Source organism: Eublepharis macularius, chromosome 7 (assembly GCF_028583425.1).
Source record: "Eublepharis macularius isolate TG4126 chromosome 7, MPM_Emac_v1.0, whole genome shotgun sequence".
In the NCBI taxonomy this organism is placed as follows: domain Eukaryota; kingdom Metazoa; phylum Chordata; class Lepidosauria; order Squamata; family Eublepharidae; genus Eublepharis; species Eublepharis macularius.
This window is the reverse complement of record NC_072796.1, coordinates 110,135,482-110,162,286: the sequence shown is the minus strand read 5'-3', so window position 1 is coordinate 110,162,286 and position 26,805 is coordinate 110,135,482. Positions and strand designations below refer to the sequence as shown.

Here is a 26,805-nt window from a genome sequence, read left to right as displayed (position 1 = left end):
TCTACCTGTATTATAAAGGCTCCTTCCTTTTTCCACTCCTTGTATCTGATGAAGAGAGTCTTGACTCTCGATAGCTCATACCCTGAAAATCTACTTTATCTTTATGGTGCTACTGGGCCCGGAACTTGCTCTTTGACTGCAGACCAACAGAGCTACGTACCCGAAACTATTCTAAGCAGAATTACACCCTTCTACGCCTATTGACCTTAATAAACTTAGAAGAGTATAACTCTTCTTAAAATGTTACTCAATTAATTGGATTAGATCTGCATAAATTTGCATGAAGGAAAAAATCAGAAGAAAAAAGGTCATGTATTGCAATTGACATCACCTTAGAAGAGATAGTACCCACACAGAAGGGAATGCCTCTTCTGGGACTTGCATTAAAAATAATTTCAAATATCTGTTGCTTGATTAAAGCAGCAATTTTCTAGTCAATCAAAAAAACATTAATTTAACCGATCAATCAACTAAATGCTGCAACCCCAATTAAAACAGTATGAACGCTTCTGGGATGGCTGCCAACAAAACACCATAAGCAATCATATGGCATATTAAAAGCAACAAAAATATTCTCTGCCACTCCTCAAGCTGCCTGCCTACCAGAGCAACTAGAAACATGTATCTACTTGAAATCTTACTTGCAAAACTAGTTTAACATATATCAAGACTGAGATGTGTTTGACTATGCAGTAAAAGCAGATAGGTACGTAGTTAACGAACTCCTAAACACAATTACACCTTTCTAAGCCCACTGACTTCAGTGGCCTTACACCCTTTAACTCTGCTTAGGATTGCATTGTAAGAAGGGAGGGCAGATGCTGAAGGATTTCAGACAGACACAAAAGGCAGGTATCCTGCCAATAAAACACCTTGCTTCGTGGAGTTTTGGTTAAATCATCTAAGGAGAGGGTGTCTACCTTGCCACCACAATTCTGCATTTTCTGTTAAACGTTTTACTATTTTAATTCTTAAAAAATAATTTCTGCAAAATCTGATTAAGGGAAAAGGAAGAAATACATGAGTACAAAGATTAAGAAATGACTTGGGCAGAGAGATCTCTTTAAGCAAGGAAGTAAAAGCAATATTATGGGATCCTGTTTTATATTCAAAAAGTGGCAATACTGTTTCCAAGCCCTTTTTCAAGGCGGGGGGAGGGGGAGAACAATATATTACCTCACAGTGGGTGCTGTGATAATTCCAATGAAGAGAATTCTACCCCAGCTTAAAGGGTGACTTGCTTGGAAAACAAAGATGTGTTTCAAGAAAAATGTATTCAGCTCAGTCAGCTAAAGAGAAGAAGGAAGAAAGTGTCAGCTAATAAATGTTTTCTTCCTGAACAAACAAGACAGAAAATACTTTTTTCTTATTTAGGATTCCTTCTAAGACAGCAAATACTGGTGGTAGCCTATGGAATCATTTCAGCACTCTCCTTCCCATTAATGATAACTCACCCAGCAATGTAGTGTATAATTTTCAGCTAGTGAGGTGGGCCCATTTTCAAGAACAGGGGCCGAGCAGCATTCTCTCTTGCTCAAAGCCACACCATATCAATGATGAAACTAGAACTTGAAACCAAATCTCAGATCCAAACCCTACTTTCTGTCAATTTACTTCAACACAGTGATGCTCATCTATCCCTATGCTATATTTAGAATCACCAATTTTTTTAAAAAAAGAAATAGTTTGTATCAGATATGGAAGATCTAACAGCTGCTTTAGTCGTTTGCTGAGCAAATGTCACATGTTCAGACTTAACAGTTTTAATTTCATATTATTATTTTCATAATATTATTTTCCAAAAAGAGACACATATTATATTGAGTACAATCATCATGAAGGCAGACATATCAGAAATCCACAAACTTTAACGGGGTTTAAGCGTGCCTCCCGCCCCCCCCCCACACACACCTCTGCATTCTACTAAGATACTGCTGTTTACACAGAGAGGATCCTTCATTTTGCAAAACAGACATAACAGCGCAGCAATTGTAGGAATTTTGTCTCCCAAGAATTCCCATGAAAAGATGGATTCTCATTTTAAACGACCATGCCTAAGAAAATCAGGATGTTTTCCACACAATAATGATGGCCAGGATAGACTTCCTTTATTTGATTTGTCTACCTAAGTCAGATGGCTGCTAGCTCCCAAAGAATCAAATGCACGGCTGCCAGCAAGTGTGAGACCCAGCAGAACCAAAACTCTCATTACAAGACTATAAATGTGGTTTCTGCACCGTCATGGTGGCCCTCTTGTGAGCCACCGTGATCATAAGCCAGAGCTAGGCTTATACGCTCCAAGCATAGGTTCACGTTCACACAACCGTCACCTACAGGTGAAGTCACAGGTAGACTAGCAGCCAATTATGTGAGTGGGAGGGGGCTATCAAGCACACAAAATGAAGATGAATCAATGGAGAAGATAATTACCTTGTAACAACTGTGTAATTAAAATGAAGCTGAAACACTTCAATCGGCACACTCTCTAGTTTATGGTTTTCTTTCACACATGAATACACAAGGTTAATTTCTTGTGAACCAATGTAGCCAAGAAGTCTACTGAGATATTACTGTGGCTTTCATATCAGAGAGAGGGTTTTTTTTTTTTTTTACCTGCCAGATAATCATGAAAAGATATATTCCAGCTACTCTTTGAAATGAAGACTTTGGATCAAACCACCGAACGTATGTCCAGCTTGCAGGAGTGAATTGTAGCACAGCCCTTTTGATTTTGCCCGTGGTTGTGTGGATATCCCTGCAAGCAAACCGTAAGAAAAAGGAAATCAAAACTGCATTGCTCTGGCTCTGTGCCATGCGACATGACTCTAGGATACTACTGCAAACAACAAAAGGCTGCACACATTTTGCAGTGAAAGGGGTGTTAAGAAGCAAACGTTAGTAAGCTATGGAAGCAGCAGCTTGCTATTAAAGGGAGCCTGCTCCAAGGCATGCCTTCGCACATGCATGCTTCACTCTTCCATGGTATCACATCAGAAAACGGCTAAAAACTGCAGAACAGCTTCCTGTGCTATTCAAAAAGGCACTCTCAAACAGACATTTTCTATTCAAAATTGTTCCTAAAGAAAAATCATGGAACAGAGTGACATTTTGTAGGTCACAACCACTTTCTATCATTTTAACCTTGACAGTTACTGACCTTGACAGTTTGGATAAGTAAACAGAAAACTACAAGCTCAACAAAGCCAGCTTCCGTATTCATAGCTTCCTTGTAGGAATGTGTGTTTCATTCTACCGTTATGGTAGAGACAACTGATTTCACCCAATATAAGACATATGCCAGAACCCCAAGGGCCATACGTGACAGTTCCATGGTGCTCTGGAGCTTTCCCGCTCCACCTTTTAAACACAGCCCCATGTCCCCAGAACCGCCTGCATGGTGGGGAGGGGGCACGCCAAAGCAGCATTCAGTGTGGTACAAGGGGATCTCGCAACAGTACTAGATGAGGTTAGGGTTAGCATAGATGTATCTGTGGTAAAGCAGTACTCTTGAGCGCTTGTTTAGTTGCCCCACTTCAGAGTAGATTTCCCCTTTTCTGCTAAATGGATATAAACATCATTCTATTTTTAAAAATGAATACCTGTTGGCAAATTATAAGAAACCCTACAAAAGTAACCGCTTTTTTTTCCTTTCAGGATTAGCAAAATTGTATCACATTTATTTTTTATTCCTGTGTGACAAACTGTAGCCCAAATTTTATGAATCAATAATGTATATGTTTTTAATGTCCATCTGGAAGAATTAGCATGTAAGTTTGTAATTTTACACTGAACTTTTACTAAAATTTTGTTATTATCTGGCTATAAGACCAGGCTATACATCTCAGTGTGGAAATACAAAATTCAACAAAAATCATTTCATGAAAAAGCTCTTATAAAAGGGAGGCAGGTAGGGAATTGGGAAAAGGGTAAATTTAGTCCTCAGTACTTTACTACTCAACTCCATCAAGTTTTTTTAAAAGTCTGACATTTAATGGGACAGTTCAGCTACAACTTCATATCACAGTTTGGCCGGACATACTCAAGCCCCACTATGCAACCCTAAGCAGAGTTACACGTTTCTAAGTATATGGAAGTTGATAAGCTTAGAAGGCTATAACTCTGTTTAGGATTACACTGTAAAGTGTTTTAATAGTCTGTAATTGGACAAACTCCACAATTTACATACAAATTCAGAGTTTTTACATAGCAGTATTATTAACACAATGCTTATTTTGTTTGTACTTGAGACCTACTTGAAGCTTGCCCAGTGATAGGTCCTCATCTCCAAGAAACGGCAAACTACCATGCCCAACCAGATGCCACCCCCGTTACACAGCAGGATGTCCAAAATGACTTGGTCCCACCAGCACTCAGCAAAATTAGGCAGGAGATGCATGAAGAACAGCTACAGAATACAGCAAAGAGATTCTGGGTGAGAAATTCATACAGGTAAAAAGGTGGTTTTTTTTCTTTTTTAACATAAGAATGTGATTTTATACAACAACAGATGTAGAAAATACAGAAGATACTTTTCATAATTCGCCTGAATTTGACCAAAGTCTATCAGCTCATGATTTCAGAAAGCTCTAGATGAGTTTACATTTCTTGGCAGGACAATGATAACTGTGTGTGCTTTCTCGCATCACAGTTGCACATTTTCGAAAACATTATTATTCAGTGTTAAGTTGGTTGTCTGGTGATGTGCCAGCACCTTTCACTAAACAGAATTATCTTGCAGCAACAAAAAAAATTTCATATCTCTGCAGTGTTAAAGACTTGTTTTAAATTATCATTCTTCAGTTACTGAACCTAGAAAACAGTGGTGCAAAATTTGCCATAAAACCTACCTTTCTAAACCTGGCTTTTTGGCACCTACCAATTACTAACGGTGATTTTATGAGAATTGCACTTGTACATGCTCCAACTAATTTAATATTGGCTGGTTTATATGGAAATAAACTTTCAGTCAATACAGACTGAAATCACATCAATGACAACGAAAGCATTACCTCCCGAACCACCTTCACACATTCAATGCAATCCTAAGAACTGTGAGTAAGCCCTACTGAATAGACCTGAGTAGAATTCCAGCTAGACCTGTTTTGAATTACCCATATAGCAGCATTCTCTTGTCATCTAGAGTGAAAATCTATTCTAATCTTTCCCTATTTAACAAGCATTCAGAAAGAAACATCTGGCATTAGTGCACTGATCAAGAGACAGCTTCCAAGCACAAGTGACCTTGTACGTTTCACTCCTGGAGTGACTGAGAATGCCAGCTGGGAATCTTTAAATACTAACTTGGCTTATGGCTGGAAGCATGCTGCTCAGCAACAGCCATTCAGTTTTACCAAAAAAAAATTGAATAAAAGAGAGACACCCTGATCCTTTGCACTAACTCAACTGAACTGTCTTTGTAGAACTGGAGCGACATCACATTTGGCATCATCTTGCCCTGGGGTACCTACTGCACATTGAACACTTGGCATAATTAAGACTTAGGACTGGGTTGCTGGGAGCATTTTGATTCTGAGAATCACGTTCAAGAAAACAGTGGTTTAAGATTCAGAGAGTTTTCTGTATTTTCTTAAGCATGAAAGGCTATTCATTGTCACCCAATCCAGCCTTTACATTTTAACAGAACAAAAGCATAAGCAGTTGACCTGCCATTTCACTACATTATGCAACAAGCACAATTTTAACTGTTGAGAGCATGCCAAAAAGATGCAACAAGTCACAGTCAAGGGGCTGCAGATTGCCTCATGAGGCCATCAAGGAAAGGCACAGATAACTGCACAGAGTGTACCAGTAAGCTACATGGGATAGGACATTCTAGAGAGAACTTACTGAATGCTTTCCTACATTAAGCAGCTTATGATCCAAGGTTGCAGTGTTACTTGATCAATTTAACTTGCTGTAAAAATAATGCTATATTATTATTTAACCCTGTAGATTGATTTGTCTCTATAATATGTGCAATGCATACAGTTTCAAGCCATCAGCAGAGATTTTGTATCATCTTATTAAAATGTTTGGCTTGCTCTAATGTGATGCACACTTTAAATTCTGCCCAATACTGTCTTGGATCAAAGCACTAAGGTATATCAAGCTTCTTGAAAATAAACAAAGCTCAATAACGCAGAACACAGGTAATATTAACATCCATGCTTTGACAAATGTTATAGAGCAAAAGCATTTCAACTATATGACAGCAGCTTATAGAGACACAGAAAAAATCCAGTGACCTGGTAACTGAATCATTTGGTTGAATCCCTCAAGGTTATGGACTTAAAATTCACTTGGTCCCAGACTGCATGTTCTATACACAGAATTTATATAGAAAGTTTCTGTGTTCAAAATACTTCACATATATTATCACTGCTGCAATCCTTACAAGAATCACCACCAAAGTAGGCCAGTATTAACCCAATACTGAAGATGGGGGTTGATTTCAAGAAACTGAGACGGGCTTGTCTATGGCCACCTAATCAGTTTGCGGGGTGAAATTTGGCTCATATGCCTCCTGGATCACAACTCACTTTCTTTTCCACTATGCTATCCCAGATAACTTCAGCTCTAACTAAAGAAAAACTAAAGAAAATATGCCATTGTCCCATTCTCTTCCACGCATGCACAGGGATTGCTTACGGCCAGGGATATAAATAGCATGGGAAGCTGGTACAAGCTCACAAGCTGCCCTCTGGCCATCCCGTGGAATATATGGCGCTTAGAAGGTCCCTCATCCATTTGGATCTTGTGCTTTACGGGGCTGCCTCTGAAGATGTCACAGAAGCTACAGTCAGTGCAAAATGCAACAGCAAGACCCTTCTCTGGCGTCAGCTGTCCTGGCTACTTATTTGCTTCTGGCCTCAGTTAAAATGCTGGTTAGAACCATTCAAGCTGTTCATGGCCAAGGGCTCTTGTACTTATTGAACTTAATCTACTGGAATACATTCCTGCACCAGTTACACTCTGCAGACAGCGTTCTCCTCGAGATGCCTTCCCTTGTATGGCTGCAGCAACTTAGTTCGTAGGCTTTTTATGTGGGGGGCCAAGACCTTTGGAAAAGCCTGCCAGAGCAGGTGAGAAGAGCTCTTTCACTTAGGAAGGCACATATAGCAGTCTTATTTTATTTCAGACAGCATTTGGTAGAGGAAAAATTTTGCCTTTGAGTTTGCTGATCCTGTGTCGTTTTAGTTCTTGTGTCTTTTAAATCTTAACGCTTTTAATTTGGTACCTTGTGTATTTTAATCTAAGTTTGTTAACTGCACTATTATTTATACCCTTGCAACTTGGTTACTGCATTGTACATCATGAATCCAAGAAGATACAGCAGGAAAGAAATGGTTTAAATAAATTGTGTGCTTTGTGAGGAGCAGGTGCTGCTTGAGTGGTATAAGGGGCACGCAATCTGCCTGTACTGTACATGAAAGTCTACATTCATCTGATATTTTTCCAAATAATTTTGAATACAATAAATATTTAGATATGCTATCCTGAACACACACATACCCATCTGACTCATGCATACTAAATGTCTGCGTGCAACAAGAAAAACTTCAAAGATACTCCATCTGTGTATCAAATTATGAGGTAAGTAATTTACTTGAGTTATGTAAATTATTACAAACTGCTAGCAAAGCCACATCAATGGCTAAATTGGACATATCCCACCCCTTTCTAAGACAATGTCATTTTGCAATCCTTCTGATGGGTGCAGCTCTCAGCACATTTTAGCATGAGCTAAACAGTCTGCCTTATATGTTCCCATCTCCTCACTGTGATCCACCTACCTCAGTGAGTTCCCAGGTGATGCTAATAGTCCAACAAAGCCCATAGCTGCGGATCAACAACGCTTTCATTGCCCAGCCCCAGAAATGCCCAAAAGCAAATATATCAAAATGGCTGAGGATCCGCTCCCAAGTGATAACGTGGCAGTTCACAGCATATTCCTGGGGGAGAGGGAAGAGACAGTGAGATCAGCAAATAAGTCTATTTTGGAACATCCCCTAGTGGTTTGGAGAAACTCCTGAGTCCCAACCACTAGGAGACATTCTCCTCCCAGCTTACGCACAGTGGCTAACCACACCTAACTCTGGGTAACAGCCATGGACATGCCTATCCTCCAATGAATGCCATTTTTTCCCACTCTATACTACTGGGTCTCAATGCATCACATGAACAATTATTTACAATCTGAAAAAAAACGTTTACGTTTTGAGGGATAATTACTTTCAGGGCTGGGTACATTTAAGGGTCAACAGGACCCAAATCCTGTGTCAGGGAATCCAGATGCCACAATCCCCCCAAATACCAAATTCTTTTATCCATACAGAATACTGTTCTACATTATTTAGTTAAGAAGTGATGTGGCACACCAATATCCTGAACGTATTGCCCTCACTCTGAACTAGCTTTGTTTCTCCTCAGTGATGTCAGTCATCATACAGCCAAACCAACGGTACTTAAAGGAAGGGATATTTTTCAAACAGAATACAGCACTGAAGTTACAAAAATGAAGGCTCTGATGTGGCTGCTGCCTGAATATGTTAAGCACCATGCCTTTTCTTTACAGTACACCACCTCATACAAAAAAATTGCCAAAGGAGTTCACTGCACAGGGTGAAAACGTTCATGAAATGCACCCTTGTCTTACCACTGCCCTATTCAAAAAGCTTTAAATGCTTCAGCCTTTCCAGCTAGGTGCTCTGATCACATTATGATAATTTTGTAATCAACAACCTGTTTTAGTCTCCTCTTGTATGGAAGACATTTCATATCTAGGAGATATATTTAAAAATAACTGCTCTTACATACTGCTCTTCTAGATAGTGTCCTACTCAGAGCAGTGAACAAAGTTAGCTATTTCTGTTACCCTTCCCTGTACCTAGGAAAAATTCAGAATTACGTCCTATTCTTTCCCAAAGAGTTTGTTGATGCTGCTTTGTTTATTTATTTTTATTCATTTTTTATTTATTTATGCTATTTATAGTTCACCTTTCTCACTGAGACTCAAAGTGGGTTACACAGTATAATTAAGGGGACAAAGGCTTCCTCTACAATGCTGAGAATACACACCATTATATCAGCTTCTCTTGTAGCATAACGGAGATTGGGGTCCAACCAGTACATCACAGATTTTACCTGCTCAAAGTTTAGAAACAGTAGGAACACCAGAAACAGAAAATAGAGAACACTCAAACCTGCAGGACAACAAATTTAGAGAGGATGGTTAGAATCAAACAGCTGGAAGGGACCCCCAATGGTCACCTAGTTCAATCCCCTGCACATCTACTCCCCCCCGCCCATTCCCCCAGTGACCCCTGTTCAATGCCCAGAGGAAAGCAAAACTCAGCCAGGATCCCTGTCCAATCTGGCCTGAAGGAAAAGCCCTTCCTGACCCAATGCAGTGGTCAGCATTATCCTGGGCATATAAGAAAGGGCCATGAGAGCAGAACACCGGCTCATCTCTTCCTGTCCTCCATCTCACAATCTGCCTAAGTTCATATTGTCACTGAATCAGCATTGCTGATTGGTGGCCATCTAGCCTCTGCTTAAAAACCTCCAAAGAAGGAGAGGCCATTACCTTCTGAGGAAACCTGTTCCACAGAGGAACTGGTCTGATTGTTAAGAAGTTCTTCCTCATGTTAAACCAAAACCAATATTAACCCTTTGGGCCTGACCCTCTGGAGCAAAAGGCGAAACATTTACTGATGCCATTTTTTGTGGGCTAGATACTTGAAATGTTCACTCAAAGAGCAATAACCCTAAATCACACACAAGCAATGAATTTATATATCAGTATAAGTGGACTTCATCTACCTCATGTGTTCAATTTACACATATTTTGGAAGTTTCTTCTCTTGAGATCATTTTAACTGGACTGTAGATCCTAGAAAGTACTTCTCTAAAGAACCATAAAGGTAAAGGTAGTCCCCTGTGCAAGCACCGAGTCATTACTGATCCATGGGGGGTCGTCGCATCATGATATTTTCTTGGCAGACTTTTGTTACGAGGTGGTTTGCCATTGCCTTCCCCAGTCATCTACACTTTACCCCAGGAAACTGGGTACTCATTTTATCGACCTCAGAAGGATGGAAGGCTGAGTCAACCTTACCTCTGTATGGTAAGCTGCAGTACTGCAGCCCAAGCTCTGCTCACGACCTGAGTTTGATCCTGGTGGAAGCTGGGTTCAGGTAACCAGCTCAAGGTTGACTCAGCCTTCCATCCTTCCGAGGTCAGTAAAATGAGTACCCAGTTTCCTGGGGGTAAAGTGTAGATGACTGGGGAAGGCAATGGCAAACCACCCCGTAAAAAGTCTGCCAAGAAACGTCATGATGCGACGTCCCCCCATGGGTCAGTAATGACTCGGTAATGACTAGTTTTAAAAGGTAGAATACATTTATCAATGGCTAGTATGGCAAAATGGAATCTTCTTGTTTGGAGTCTGTGTACCTTTAAATACCAATTGCTGGAGATCAACAAGAGGGCCTCCATGTTGGCCTTGCTCTCCATGTCCCACTTCTAGGTCTTCCAGAGACATCTGTTTAGCTTTTGTAGAAAACAGGAAGCAGGACCTTTGGTTTGGCCCAGCAAAGCTCTTAGGATGTTCAGTGTTATATTAGTGGTGGCACTGCCCGGCAATCAGAACATACTATTCTGATATGTTGGTGGGGAATATTCCACTATTCCTCACCATGAGGTGCAGGTGTAACAATATGAATTGGTGACTGGGATTTGCGATGCAAACAAGTTAAAGCCCAAATTATGAGTTATAATTGTAATACTCTGAATGTCTGATTATCACCATTTACTCCCAATTCTCTTTTTGATATGTTGTTAGCATGGATAGGTTTTAAAGAAGGAATTCCATGATTTGGAACAGAAATGGTACAGCACTCAAAAGATATAATCTGTCATTCATGAAGCACATGTGCCTTTGCTTAAGTTTTTGAAGGGCATCCAAACGTCTCTGTATGAGGGAAGCTCAGCTGCAAACCTAACTGCAGATGGGCTGCAGAGGCTCAGAATGCCTGCAGATAATAACTACGTAGGGTGACATTTTTAATACTTTATCAGCGTGTTAGGAGGCCAGGATTCCATTTTCCAAAGTATCTCAGGAACTCTTGGAAACTTCCTCCAAATCTTTCAACAGACTGCAGCCTAAACCTGGGCTTTAAACATTCACATAGGTGGCAAAAAGAGGGGAGGCTTTTTGTGCCCACCCTCTATCTGAACACCAAATGACGGACAGAAGTGGGATGTGGCTGGGTACCGCTGAGTGTTCTGGTCTCACTCTCCTTTTTCATTGATACTGAATGCATATGTTTTAAGAGCCCAGTGAATTCGCTCACAGATAGCAAGAGAACAAGAGTGTCTGAGCGGGCTTTGTGCTATGCCCCTAAAACTTTGAAAAGATACTCCACCAATCTTTAAATGGTAGGCATGGAAGCAATTGGAAGAGAGCAATGAACAAGATCTGGTGTATTTCAAATGTGTCAACTCTTCCATTTATTCATTCATTGAGAAAATTTATATTTTGCATTTCAACAGCAAGCATTCAAGACAGCTGACAAGGAAAATTATAACAAAAACAATAAACACAATAATGATCCTAGCCAATATTTTTTTTAAACTTAGCAAAACTAGACTAGAGGCCTTAAACCACAATGAAAAGAGCAGCTAAGAGCACGAGAGTAAAAGTGACAGGCTTGACTCACAAAGCAGCTTGTAAAAATTAGCATTTAAAGTTTGAGTCCTCAGCTAGGTTGCATATGTTTCCTTCCATTAATCTTTGCATCAACATTTTGAATGTCTGTTGTCAAAGGGATAAGAGAATCACCCTTTTTACCTCATTCTGAATCACTAGTTTAATAAGAATTTTAATTTAGTAAATGGTTGCTAATGTATATCTGATTTTATGTTTATCTTGCTTTGCCCATCTATCAACAGCTGGGAGTGACCCTTATTTTCTATTAGTGGTCAGATTACTTTTTAAAATTGGATTTTATTTTAATCTGGCCTCTCTTTGGAATTCCCACCCACCTACACACCTCTGTCCGTTTGCAGCTTTTAGTATAATGTATATGTCTAATGGATGAACACTTCATGCATCTGATGAAGTAAGCCCTGAAAGCTTATGCTGCAGGAATACATTCCATTAATCTTTAAGGTGCCACTGGACTCCTATATTATTGTTCAGAATAATACAAAAATATCTTTTTAAAAAAGGACTTACCAAAAACCATGCGCCATATTGCAGGGTGTGGGCGAGTAAAAGGCCCTAATAAAGAGAAATGACTGTTAAATGAAAACAAACTGATACACAGACAGAAGAACTTCAATAATACACCTAAATGTAATCTCAGGGATGCTTACAGCAATCAAAAAGATGCAATGCTATGCCAGCTTTGCAACAAATTGAGGTTCTTTCCTAAAGCCATTAAAGAGGTTGTTGAACCTGGGTTGCTAATGTTTGGACAGAAACATGTATCCTCAGAATTTGGTATCCCATCTCAACATTGCATCCCATTTGCGTTGTGGAATTCAGTGAAAATCAACAAGAACTTAAATGACCCCTTCCATCTCCAGAACTCCGGGAATTGGCTTTTTACACATATTGATACAGGTGCTGCTTGCAGAAAAAACCATAACATTTACCTGCAGTATTGGCTGTACTTAGAGCCATTCTATCAATGTAAAGAGACGGGCTCACGCTGTCCCTTACTAAGAATTCATCTCACAGGGGAAGCAGCAAAACTCGTGGGTCACTGGACATGGGGCTCACCCATCTTTAACTGCTTGCTTTCAAGACAATGGTAAACTCTGTTTTCCTAAACAGTAAAGCTTTAACATTTGATCTAATCCGGGAACATCAGGTTTGTAGGAACCAGTCACCCTTACTGATTTATTTAGATGTTTATAACTTGCTTTTTTCTCCACAGGAAGCCCAGAGCTGTTTACAACAGCGTTCTCCCCTCCTTCATTTATTTTGGTCCTTATACCTCTTTCCCTCATCATTCTTCCATTGTCCAGTTTATTCTGTCAACCTCATGCCTGTGAGGTGGGGCAAGCTGAGAGAGAGTGACTTGGCCAAGTTCACCCAGAGAACTTCTGTAGCAGAGTGAGGATTCAGGGCTATGTCTCCCAGTTCCTACTCCAAAACTCTAACCACTACACCACAGTGGCTTTTATCCTAGTAAGAACCCCATGAAGAAAGTAAGGGTATAGTGACTAGACTAAGATCACTCAACAACCTTCCATTTCAGAGTGGTGCTATACCATTCCACAGAAATAATCTGAAGATGCTAAGAGCCACAGAGATAGGAGCATGCCTTTCGTGTAGCTTACAGCCACACAGGTTTATCTTGGGAAGTTTGAATCAGTACATTTTCTGGGAAAGATATCTGTTTCAAGGGGTTGTCCATGTTTCATATCCCACATTTAGCCCCTCTAACACGATTGATCTGCAGCACAACAGGCCTGATGGCTACAGATAAACAGAGTATATTTATATAAGTGGAGAAGATTTTTTTCCATGGAAAAATATAGCATTGGAAAATTTGGGGGAGAAGTTTTCTTTTCTGTATCACAAGTATCTTATACTCTGATCACTTCAAAGCATACAACTCCTCTGGAATCCCCTAAGAAACCCCAGGGATAAGACCCTCTTATTGCGTGCCCACATTCTTTTTAAGAAGCACTTTTGTCTCAAGCACTCATTTTTCTTTCCTCAGTTTCTAATGCTTACTTTCAGTTCATTCCGCATAGGTGAAATTTCTGTTATCAGGCTTATTTCAATTACATAACACAAGAGCTTGCCTAGATACACCTATTTCTATTGCAAAGGAACTATGCAATGTACTTTCCTGCAATGTCTTCATAAAATGTTGCCAGACAGGCCACTTAAAACTTCCCATAAGCCAGACATCAGATAGCATGCAGGATATCAAATACCGCACACACAGGTTGATTTCGTGTGGAAAATCGGTCCTCCCGGCTACTCAACTGAAACAGATACCTTTCAGAGGCGCTGCTAAGATCAAACACAAATCCTGATTATATAGCTCAAAGCAGTTTATTTTGAGGTGCCTGAAGCCTCTCTAACCCTCAATGCCCTGGGCTGCCGAAGGTGCACATCTGCTTTGTTTCATGGCCTTCCCATCAGAGTGATTTAGGCCAGGCATTTATCGGGTGCCTGGATTTGCAATGTATAGTCTGAGTGTCCTTGGTGTAAAGAAACAGCACAGTGCGATCTCAACTATTCCTATGGGATATTAGACACAGTTTGATAACCAGCAGTTTGGATGATCTAGCAAATACTTCTTGGAAGCCCCTAGCAATGGTTCACTCTGGGGAGGTATTCTGGCTGCTAACTGCTTCTCCTGTAGCCTGACTACTAAGGCTGATGATCACAGTCCTGGAAACTAGCCAGTCCTCGGGGAGTTATAAAGTGCTCTTATTAGCAGTTATCTATCTCCCCATCTGAGTGCTCCCGGGTATTTAGTCACTTGCCAAGAACACCCAGGACTGAACACAACTATTGTTTCTATCAGATAACACAATACTCTCCACTTATATACAACATGATTACTACACATAGTTGCTTTTCCTTGGCATGATATTGCTACAGATAATGACCACAACTACCACCCTTCTTCCCTGTAGTAGACACAATGGGATCATGGTAAGATTTCCCATGGAAGAAGATACAAGGATTGAACACTAAACCGTAGGCTTATGTTAACTAAGATCTACTGGATTTTGCTTCCTTTCTATATCTGAGCATTTACCTAAAACACTCTCTTAAACTTGTGCTAACAATGGAGACAGCAAGATTGGATGGAAATGTTTTAATAAATAAAATAGCAACAGCCTTTGTAGCCGGGGTCTTTTTTATGAGGACAGACATCTAGATATTTTCTTACATCTGAGAATATGATATTCATGGGATAAACTGAGCTGCAAACATGCCTAATCCACTACTCTCCATTAAAAAGCAAAACTACACTTAATTCAGAACAAAGGAGAAAAGGCTTCTTAAGGCTGAAAATCTATGCAAACAATGTGGGAGTAAACCCCGTGGTTCTGAGTAAACACGCAAAGGATCAAGCCATTAGCGTTTCAGGCCTAATAGGAACTTGACCTAAATCTTTTTCAATTACAACACATAGCTCACTGTTAGAGCACATGCCTTGAATGTAAAAGGTCCACTCTAATCCCTGACATTTTCAGTTAAAGTGTCGGCCGGTCTTGAAAGGACTTCTATCCAAGAGACTTGAGGGATAGTAAGATACAAATGTGAAGAATGAATGAGATTCAAAGAGCTGCTACTGATCTACCTGCACTACCAGTCTGACTCAGCATTAGGCACTTTTCCTATTAGACAGCGGGGGGGGGGGGGGGAGACATTCTCACCCTGGTCCTAAACGTATTTACTGAGTTAAAAATCCCACACATATTAATGGCACTTACACAGAAGTGGCATGCTTAGGATCATAGCCTTTATTTTACTTCCATTAACTTTCCTTCCTCTCTTTTTGGGGCATCTCATGGAATATTTTAAATAATAAAGGTATTTTTTTCAATTTCAATTTTTTGGATGAAGCAGTAAAGGGGAATCATAGTATTTTAAATGCCTAATCACAAGAAGGATGAAGAAATGTAATCTCATCTGCTGCAACACAGAAAAAAGAAGATCCTTCCATTTTAAAAGTACAGCTCTCTAACTGAAAACCTTAAGACTATATAGCCTGCATTTTGTTGCCATTTCTGTTAAATGTCGTTGTTGCTACCATCAACAACAAACCTGGCACTTACCACAATGTTTGCACTCCCTACACATATATTACCAAAGTAACTCTTTCAAAAGCCCAGTAGCAGAAGCTGGTCTTATTAATTTCATATTGTAGTTGAAAAATTAAGGCTTAGGTGCAATGGCTTGCTTAAGGTCACCTGGTGAGTTTGTGGCAGAGATCAGATTTGATGTGGTGACCTCACAGATTCATCCTCTAAGTTATTATCATACCCCAGCTCCTCAAGTAGGTTCTTACATCTCTGATGGAGTACAAACGCCTTCCAATCCATGGAAGGTTGAGGGCCCTTTACACCACATCTGCCTCAGGAAGACTTCAAGTAACATCCATATATGGAAGAAAGCCTCAAGAAGTGAAGGATGCTGATGCATTCTCTTTAAGGGCTTGATTCTGCCAGCACCAGGGTATATAAATAAGTAAAATGCAGCAGCAAGGGTCCACAGGGGAGGCTCTGTGCCCTTCATCAGGAATCCTTGTTCACACCAAAGAGAAATACTTCAGAACCAAACAGGGGAATTCTAGTGTGCAAAACAACAACTCTTGCATGTTTCTTCAGCTACACTTTGAATTTATTACTGTCTTGTTGTGCAGCTTTGCCAGATGTTTTTCAAGGAAACCATCCGAGTGCCAGTTTATAGATTCAGAAGAATCAAGAATGACTGTACCACTTCAAGTCGCAGGCGGGAGATCACATTTCTGGATGTTCCTCCATGAAGGGAAAAAACCTTCCTACACACCCCAAAATGGCAGGTTAGGGCTGAAACTTTCTCCCCATTTTCTATTATGAGATACTGTTCAAACATGAAACCTGCCTCCCTCACACTGGAAGTGATACAGTCCAGAAAAGCTTTACCACTTGATTCTGTTGAATTTATAAACTTGCCTCAAGTGAGAAACCACTCCCAGGTGACAATCTAAGGAACAAGACCGACAGTGCAATCCTAAATAAAGTTACCCTAGACTAAGCCCAGTGTCTTTAATGGCCTTATACTGGAGTAAAACTTCTTATGATTGCACTGTGAAAGACTGACCTTACCAAACCAAACCATCGTCCACATTTCAAACAAATACACTATTACTACAGAATAGTTCTGGAACTCTCTGCCTGAGAATCCTTGTATGTACTTTAGGAGACCAAAGCAAAATCCTATTTTAAAAAACAAGTTGCTGAGAAAAATGAATAAAATAAGAAGAAAAAAGAATCAAAGGCACACATATATACACAAAATTACTTACCATTTGGAAAAGCTAGCACACTGATTATTAGGAAGAAGAAAATCACAGAAAGGATGCCTTTCCAAATATTATCTTCTGGGGTGGAATCATCCCTAAAGGAGAAAGTTGATAGTTTTTTAAAAAGAGAAAGTTAAAATACCAGATTTTTCATCTCAGATATCAAAAGCTAATTTAGTACATTCAAACTCCATTTAATTATTTTAACTGACATACTTGCATCGCAGTTCACATGATAGCAAAGCTAATTATGAAATCAATACAGACATTTGCAAGCTTCTAGGCTTTGTTAGGCTCTACTGTAAAATCAGGATATTCAATCATCCAGTCCAAAATATAAAATTCCTATATCACACGTGTTAACTATTACAAGTAGTTGTCATAAGAAATTGATCTGTAGAAAAATTATATCACCCTTCTTTTATTACTGAGAAATGAAAGTTTCAAGAACTAGTTTACTAAACAGGGGTTTACTAGATTTAGGCCAGAAATTCTGACAAAGGTGCTTCAGTTCTTTTGTTTCGATAAGAGGAGGCTCTCTCTCTCTCTCTTTGAAGGCATGAGGAGGAATGCAAGAAGGGTTCTTCTAGTTACTTACATGTAGCCAAGTTGTCAGAAGGACAATAGTTTTCTAGCTTACACTTCATTTCAGAAAATCACATTCAGTCACATCATGACTGCTACTAAGGGGCATAGTTTAAAACCGAAGCAGCAAATACTTTGAATCGTTTTAAATCCTTGGCATGCATCATGCCAAATGTCACGATTCAAGTGAGGAAGACTCCATGCACTGTGCTAACTCCGCAAGACGGAAATGGCACAGGCAGATGGAGTTTGTGGAACTCCTGGATAGGAGTGGGAAGGTCCATAGGAGTAGATGGGGCATGGAGTTATTCCTATGCTCCTGCCTACCTCTATGTTCTAGTACACTAGAAACAAAAAAAACCTCACCAAAATATGGGGCTTAGACTCTGCATTAGATATCTGCTAGTTTTAAAGCTTTGCAAATCTGCATCTCTATACCCAATTAGATTGTTTATTGAAATGTCTTTGAAATTTACTGTACTGACTCACGTCTTGAGTCTCAATGAGAAAGGCAAACTACAAATAAATAATAAACAAACAAACAAATACTGTGTTGCATATTAATGTGGCATTCTCACATAGTTTGATTTCCAAAAAGACTGGCCACACCACTCTGCTTTATATCAAGCACTCCAGCACATGATGACTTGTGATTTGTCTCCGTGGAGGAGAATGCAAAGGACTTGGGATTGGTCAACCCTACAGCTTTTCTGTTTGCAAGACGTGTAGGATTAGATCCAGTGACTCCCTCTGTTGAATGAGGAGCTGACTTACACTGCGAGCTGCAATCCTAAGCAGAATTACTCCCTTAAGCATAACACAAAGTGGGGCTGTGTATGAGCCCCGTTTATTTAGAGGGAATTAAGAGGTGAGGAAGGAAGCAACAGGACCACTTCCTGAATAGCCTCTTGGCTATACTGTAACCTTCCTTATATGGTTCAATTTTTAAAAAGAAAGAAGATGTTGGTTTACCGTTCCCTGCTGCTGTTGTATCCTCTACTGGATTTTTTAAAAAAAATCTTAATGGTGCTGATAAGGATTGTGTTTTTTATTATGATTCTCTAAGCCTCCTCAGGCAGGAAGAAAAACAGAATAAAATAAGGGCTTTTTTCAGCTGGAACACGGTGCAACGGAGTTCCGGAACCTCTTGAAAATGGTCACATGGCTGGTGGCCCCACCCCCTGATCTCCAAACAGAGGGGAGTCGAGGGCAACCCACTGAGTTCCACCACCTCTTTTCCCAGAAAAAAAGCCCTGAATAAAATGTTTTAAAAACACCATTGTCATTACTTATATTATCGCTTATCAATGCATGTGCAATTTTTTTACAGAAATGAAGATGACTGAACATTTTAACAGTAACCAGGTAAAACAGATGCAGCCAATGATTTATGAAAAAGGATGTCCTGATTAAGTTCTTTTGGCCAGAGGTTTACAGGCAGTCAAGACTTTTGTATGTTTTTGCCTAGTATTTTTGAAACTGTCATGATCAGGGCACATTTCTCACCTCTTCCTGAAATTTTCACCTTTTTTGTTGTTAAAAAGCAATGAAACAAAATAAGGGTACAGTTTCCACAGTGTGTATTAAAAATTTTAAAAGATATTTGGAAGAAAGATAGATATTACACTCAGATGCATTTAACATTTACAAGACTTTTAAAAAATCAAAAGCAGCCTCAGCAGGCAGCAATTGTGAGTGGAAGACCAGCATGCATGTGTGGGTGGGTGGTGGGTGTCTTCTTAATCCTTTCCTTATAACCCATTCTTCTGTTCCAAATTCCACCCCAGAGCTGCTTTCTCCTTGCCCTCAAAACCCTTTGCAGCAAAAAGAGTTTTGGGAGCTACCTGAGAATAGCCAGTAGTGAAAGGGTTAATTCTCCTCCACCCATCAACCCTCCACTAAATATTGGCAAAATGTAATGAACGTTGGTTGGTTGGTCTGCCTTGCAACTGACAGTACCAAAAGCAGCCCAATCTATCCAACAGCAGATTCCACTGGAGTCACAGCCAAGCCTGAAAATACGGTAACTTATCAGTTCCTAGTCTAATGAGTGTGCACATGTGTATCTGAAAGGAATGAGGCATCCTTTGTCACTGGAAGCCTAACGAGAAAGAAAAGCACAGGGGAAGGAGGGCATTTGTGAAAGTGGTTTCCTGTTTCACAAACCCATTGCCAAACTACTCCAGAAAAAAAATTAGATTTATTATTGAGATCTAATTTAATTGGTGGGATACTCACCTTGAAATACCAAAATAACCACCACCACCCTCACTCTCTTCTCTCCGTTCCAATTAAGACGCTACTTAAGATGGATACAGACAGAGGATAATGCAATTATGTTGCTTGGAAAGGAGTGTGTGTGTAAGAGGAAGAATCATATTATGTCTCCGGGTCTGTATAATGTCAAATACAGTGCTGTTCAGCCTTAATGTCCAAGCATTCATTCTCCACTTACAAGGGCTGTGGATGTACTACACAAGCTGTGCTTGGGTGTCACAGCTGCCTCAGGGGGTAGAGCTACACACCCTAGCAAAGGTGAGCTTCCCAGGCCCAACTTTGGTTCAGTAACACAAAAGCCAAGCCAGAGCTATTTGTAAGGGAGGCTCAGCTAGCTTTCCACGCCAGCAGTTCTTCCCTGTAAATGTCCTCCCAGGCTGGTACAAAAATCAGGCTTATTTCCAGGCTCAGAGCCCAGATTTGGGGTGGGGTAAAAAGGGGGGGGGCATTTGCCACTGAGAACTAACAGATGAGGAAAAATGTAAAGTCTCTCCTCCTTCCATTTCCTTTCCTCCCTACCAAATGCCTTTTAGTTTCACAATGACAAAAACCAAGGGCCCATGGTGTACCGAAGGTTTAGTTTCACAAGGCACACACAACACCCCCCATATGCGTTGCAACATACAACATTTCACCTTCAGTAGTCACCAACCAAGCTTTCTGGTTGCCACATTGTCAGAAGATATAAACGGGGAAGGGAGAGAGCTAGTAGATCCCCCTCTCAACTTGGTTTTAACAAACTAAGAAATGCCTTGTTGGATCAGATTAAGGGCCTGTGTAGTCTAGAACTTCATCATTATTGGATATTGTGCCATCGTTGCACAATAACAATCATTTGCAGCTGGATTGTCCTGTGTGGAAAACCAACCCAGTTGCAAATCACTGCAACATCCAGCAATATAAAGATGCGGCACAGAACTCTGCTCCCTACAGTGGCCGGACAGATGCTTCTGGGAGGAAGTCACAGCTCATGTCTCTTTAGTAGCATCACCAACTTGTAATCAAAGTATGCTTGCCCAAATTTTCACTTGCAAAGACTAGAAAAATGGACAGACATTAGCCATCTGTTAATATCAGCCATCTATAAATATGCTATAAATATTAAACAGTAGCAAATAAGAGTAACAAAGTTGTACACACAGTACAAGGTAACAGCAGGTTGTAGGGCCACTCTAGCAGGGGGAGGGGAAAGACCTGGTATCAAATGTGTGCGGACACAGCCATAAATTTAATGGTGTGACCTTTGGACAACATTTCTCAATATAGCCTATCTTACAGGGTTGTTGTGAAGATAAAATGCAGGATAAGGAAAGTGTGATAGATGGGTGGATAGACAGAACAGTACATTTCAAGAATCAGAATAATATGGAATCCAAGAAACCAAAAATTAATCTCATTGCTTGAAAGTGTGAGAAAAGAGAAGCAATCATGAAAAACCATGTGATTCAAAAAGCACAAAATACATAGACTTTTAAGGGAAGATGGTGTGGGAAATTCACATGAATTTTATAAAACTTAAAACTTAAAAATTACAACTCCATACTTCCTACTGTCCTTGCCTTGGTTTCTCCAGGAATTTACAGTTTGTTTTGTTGAAGGCTTGTATTTGTGACTCACCCCTGCTGCAAGAGAAATGTTGTTGTCTTCAGGGGTTCGGCAGAGCCGGTTTGTCACAGATGCAGAGCCGGCAAAAGGGATTTGGGGCACCCTAGGCAAACTGTGAGCCTGATCTCATCAGATCTCAGAAGCTAAACAGGGTCTGCCTTGGTTAGTAATTGGATGGGAGACCTCCAGCGAAGACTAGGGTTGCAGAGGCAGGCAATGGCAAACCACCTCTGCTAGTCTCTTGCCATGAAAACTCCCCCCCGGGGGGGTGTCACCATAAGTCAGCTATGACTTGAGGGCAACACACACACACACACACAGGCAAACTATGTTTTGACCCCCCCCCCCTTCAATATTGAGAAACATGAGCAGTCTAGAGTAAACTTTTACCTTTATTTTACCAGCCCCTTCCTGCACAGGCAGCAAGCTAATTTATGCTCGCCTGCAGAGACTAATGGATCCAATTAGTTTCCAGGATGCTCTGCAGGATCCGATGTCCCCTGGAAGTTCGCTGGATGAGCTGGTGGGGGACTGGCATGACCATCTCTCTGAAGCCATCAACAAAATCGCTCTCCATCCCCATGTCAGACTGGCCCCTGGTATACAAAGGAGCTACATCGGATGAAGCAGGAGCTGAGACGGCTTGAGCGAGTGTGGCAGCAGAGCTGGGCCGAAGAGACAAGATCATCTTATGGAGCATTTATGAAAGTCTATGAGGTGGTTGTGGAGGCGGCAAAGAAGGATTTCTATGCTGCCTCCATAGCGTCTGCAAGCTCACGCCCAGGAAAACTGTTTCAAGTAGTTTGGTCCTTGATCTCCCTCTCTCAGGAAGACCGCCAAATTAGAAATCCAGCTATCAGCTGTGAGGCTTTGGGGAGCTTTTTTGCAGATAAAATCTTGTCTCTCCATTGTGACCTGCCAGCCATGGTTGATCCAGTAAGGGAACTGGAGACCCCTTGGCCGTCTTCCAGTCCTTTCTTCAATTGCTTCAGATCGGTTTCCCAGGAGGAAGTTGACAGGATCCTGAGGCTGGTGAGGCCCACAATGTGCTCCCTAGACCCCTGCCCTTTGTGGCTTGTAAAGGCCAGCGCGGATGGTTTGGGGGCCCAACTGGAGGCTAGGGTTTTTTCTGGAGTGCTTAAGGAAGCCGCGGTGAAACCTCTCCTGGAAAAAACCATCTTTGGACCCCACCAATCTGCCCAGTCTCGAACCTCCTGTTTCTGGGCAAGGTGATTGAGCAGGCAGTGGTGGAATAGGTGCAGGATTTCCTGAAGGATTCTTCTGTCCTGGACCCATTTCAGTCTAGCTTCCATCCAGGCCATGGGATGGAGACAGTGCTGGTCACCCTCACAGACGAACTCCGTAGGCACCTGGATTGAGGCGGGTCGGCACTGCTGGTTCCTTTGGATCTTTTGGCAGCATTCAACATGGTCAACTATGAACTGTTAACCCACCGCCTTGCTGATGTGGGGATCCGAGAGACTGCCTTGCTGTGGCTTGTCTCTTTTCTCCACAGTCGAGGACAGAGGGTGGTCCTTGGGGAGAGCGTATCTGCACACCAACCACTGGTGTGCAGTGTCCCACAAGGGACAATACTCTCCCCTCTGTTATTCAATCTTTATATGCGCCCCCTCGCCCAGTTGGTGCGAAGTTTCAAACTGAGCTGTCACCAATATGCGGATGAAACTGAGTTGTATCTGTTGATGGATGGCCGGCCTGATTCTGCCCAGATGTCCTAGTGAGAGCTTTGGAGGCCATGCCTGGATGGGTAAAGCAGAGCTGACTGAAGCTGAATCCGGCAAAGGTCCTATACTTGGGCTGTGGGATGCTAGATTTGAGAATCTGGCTCTTAACCTTTGATGGGGCACCGCTTGTGCCCGTTCCATTGGTCAGGAGTCTCAGAGTGACACTGGACTCCTCCTTGTCAATGGAGGGCCAGGTCGTGGCAGCTGCCCAATCTGCGTTTTTTCACTTCCAACAGGCCAGGCAGCTCACGCCCTATCTGTCAGTTCACGACCTAACTACAGTGATCCATGCAACAGTAACCTCCAGATTGGACTACTGTAACTTGCTCTACACAGGGCTTCCCTTGGGTCTGACCCGGAAATTACAGTGAATCCAGAATGCTGCTGCACATGTCCTGATGTGTATACCAAAAGGGCACATATTACTCCGATCTTGCAATAGCTGCACTGGCTCCCCGTGGAGTTCCAGAACAGGTTCAAGGGTTTGGCTCTAACCTTTAAAGCCCTAAATGGACTGGGACCAGGATCCCTAAGGGACCACCTCTCCCCATATGTACCCCGGAGAGCACTGAGATTGGCAAATAAGAATCTACTGATGGTCCCTGGCCCCAGGGAGTCTTGGCTGGCCTCAACCAGGGCCTTTTCAGACTTGGCCCCAGGAATTCTCTGTCGGAGGACACTGGGGCCCACCAAAATCTTATATCCTTTCGGTGGGTCTGTAAGACAGGCATATGGTTGAGGCCAGTCTTAGGTTGCTTGGAAGCCTCCCTACCGGTCTCTTGCCAGAGGGGCTATAAAACCACCTGCCCCCCACATGCAAAGTCACAGAAATGATATTAACTGTGCCTCCCCTTTGTTTATATTGTGGCTTGGGAGAATGGGGGGCTGCCATCTTGAGACCCTGATTGTATGTGTATTTGTTTGGGTTTTAAACGTATTTAAATGTTTTAATTTTTGTACTAATTACATTACCATAACCCCCCCCCCCTGAAGGTGGGCTAAAAATTTAATGAATGAATGAATGAATTTATTTCACTTTAAAAATGAACCATGTAAAAATAGAAATGGTATTTTTTTTTCAAAAAACCTTGGCATTACTGGCCAACATTGGGCTACTGAGAATGATTCAGCTGTCATGCCCACTCACAAGAAGCAAACCCAGGCAGCATGCTTTTGAAGTTATGTCTTGACACATTTAAACTGGTATTTGCACACACAGCCATTCTTCCACAATTTGAATTTAATGCCTGACATGGTACTGCTGTGCTATTTCACAAGTACAATATTGGATACTTTTGTTTATAAGAGATAACATACTAATTTTTTAAAAAAACCCAGAATCATTCCCTTCCATCTAATTTGGCACATATTAAAGCATTCTGGTTCCCAAAGTGGGCAGTACCACACTGTGGGGGCGATGGGATTACTTAGCAGGGCACTGAGAAGCAAGAGAGTGGCAGGAGTCACTGGAGGTGGGCCACTCTTGAGTGCATTGTTCACTTATTTACAATTGACCAGGCTAAAATCTAGAGTGAAACACTTCCTTCACTTCCAGATTCTGCCTGTGCAGAGTAGAAACTATCAGAAGTTTTAGTAAACATGCTGCCAGAGCTCTAGTCAGACCAGTATACCACATTTTGGGAAACTGTTGCCACCATGTGTGTTGAATTTTATTGTTGTTATCCTCTTTAGTGGTTCACACAAACTGCTATTCTGAACAATGTTTTTTTATAGGGTAAGGTTCACTGGGGATGAGTTTATGGATCCAAGGGCATGGCAGCCCAAAAAAGTTTGGGAATCATTGAGTTAAAGTCTGGTACTCTAGGCAACCAACTCGTTTGCTTATATGCTTGAGCTGGAGTTCATATTCCAGATTTGCTACAAGTCTCAGCAAAGTTCTATTACCATATTTCAGAAGGCGTGACTATGAAAATAACATATCACCCATCTCCCACAACTGCTTTAGTTAAGTTTATACATACAAGTTAGTAGCTTATTCTCATTCTATTAAACTGACCTTTAGCTAGAATGAACTAAATAAACAAAACATATATTGGAAGTTATGAATGAAACATATATTGATAGTTATGACGGTACATCTTTCTGAAACATTTACATTCAAACAGAATGTAAATTTGGGAGATTTGGGAAAGATTGCAGCAAAGCAGGGACAAACGGAAGCAGGACAAATGGAGGCCAACATCACCTAGATACTCCCCAAACACTGCTGCTGTAAGGAAGCCAAGCTGGAGTAAAACATCCACGTGGAAAGAGTTCAGGTGACATTTTTAGTCAACACAAGTTTCTGACAGGAGGCTAAAGATGAATTAGAAACCTCAACAAATCTAGGACCACAGTCACAGAAAATCTGAAAAGCTTCAGCAATGTGATGGTTACCCACACTAGAGGTATTTTGAACAGCTGTCATTATCAAACCAGTACAATGAATTACAAAAGATTTCTGCTACTCTAGTACAATTGATTCTTTTGTTTCTGTGTTCAAGAAGGAAACTGTTTATGGATCCTTCAAAAAAAGTTAACTTGATGAAAACAGCAGCTGATGATTTCATACCTATTGCCAAGTCTTCTCAAATTAAAACTTAAGTAATTTCAAAATATTGCTAACACATACTTTGTGATTTCAGAAAACGTCTCAAGTACACCCAGAAGCTGGCTGTGACGTAGTAGCATGCTCTGTTCAGCAGGAATGTACAGCTGGTTATAATGGTAAAAAAACTATGTTTGGGAAGTGCAAAGTCCAGCATATGAATCGAGCAATTTGACAAGGCAAAATAAAATGTTATCCAAGGGTTAACGTATGACTTTTTCAATATTACAATCAGCATTGTATGAATTCCTTAGCAATGAGCCTGCAAGATAAGCACTGGATGCCAAAAGATCCGCATTCATTTTTTCCCATTACAGCAGCTCTCCATGGAAAACTTGTTTTTATGTGGTGGTGGTGGGGAGTTTAAATAGAACAACTGAAAGTTGTGGGAAACTGACCAAGACACAAATATGGAAACCTATCAGTGTCCTTTTGCTGACTGAGGCCCTTCCCTGCAGTGCTGAAGAGGATCCCAGTGAACAGGGCTGAGGTCAAATATTGTTAAATATTCCCTGAAGCCAACAATCCTCTTTTGTCTACCATGATAAAAACAAAGAACTGTTTAATGTCTTAAATACCAATCATAAATGTCTATTGACATATAGTTAATGACATTGTAATTAAACTCAGTGTAATTGTTCAGAGTGTCGTAAAACAGTTAGCCAACCTGGTTTTCAGTAAATAACACAAACCAAGTTCTAGCGGCTTGTATCTTATGGTCTGTTTCCAATGAGAAGAAGGGGAGGGAGCAGTTGTGGGTAATCACTTTCTCCAGCTTCCACTTTTTCTCCTGAGCTAATGGAGAGGGTCCACTAACTCCTAGGAACAAAATTTCAAGAAGCTCAGTAGGAACAATGGAAGAAGGGAAAGCAAGAAAGTTCCTTACACAAACCAATATATTTCAGGCCTAGAATACTGGGCCATTACTTGACAACAT

At 41.0% G+C, this 26,805-nt stretch overlaps 1 protein-coding gene across 2 annotated transcripts in view; it reads right to left on the bottom strand.

Moving 5' to 3' along the window:
- Positions 1–26,805, bottom strand: part of PTDSS1 (phosphatidylserine synthase 1) — a 43,525-nt gene that overhangs the window by 14,369 nt on the left and 2,351 nt on the right. For both annotated transcript variants that reach the window (XM_054985400.1, XM_054985401.1), the window contains exons 2-8: positions 17,052–17,143; positions 12,239–12,283; positions 9,079–9,203; positions 7,794–7,952; positions 4,254–4,405; positions 2,614–2,755; positions 1,177–1,289 (exon numbers count right to left, since the gene is read on the bottom strand). In XM_054985400.1, the coding sequence (XP_054841375.1) occupies positions 1,177–1,289; positions 2,614–2,755; positions 4,254–4,405; positions 7,794–7,952; positions 9,079–9,203; positions 12,239–12,283; positions 17,052–17,143 (828 nt within the window). The remainder of the gene's footprint in view (positions 1–1,176; positions 1,290–2,613; positions 2,756–4,253; positions 4,406–7,793; positions 7,953–9,078; positions 9,204–12,238; positions 12,284–17,051; positions 17,144–26,805) is intronic.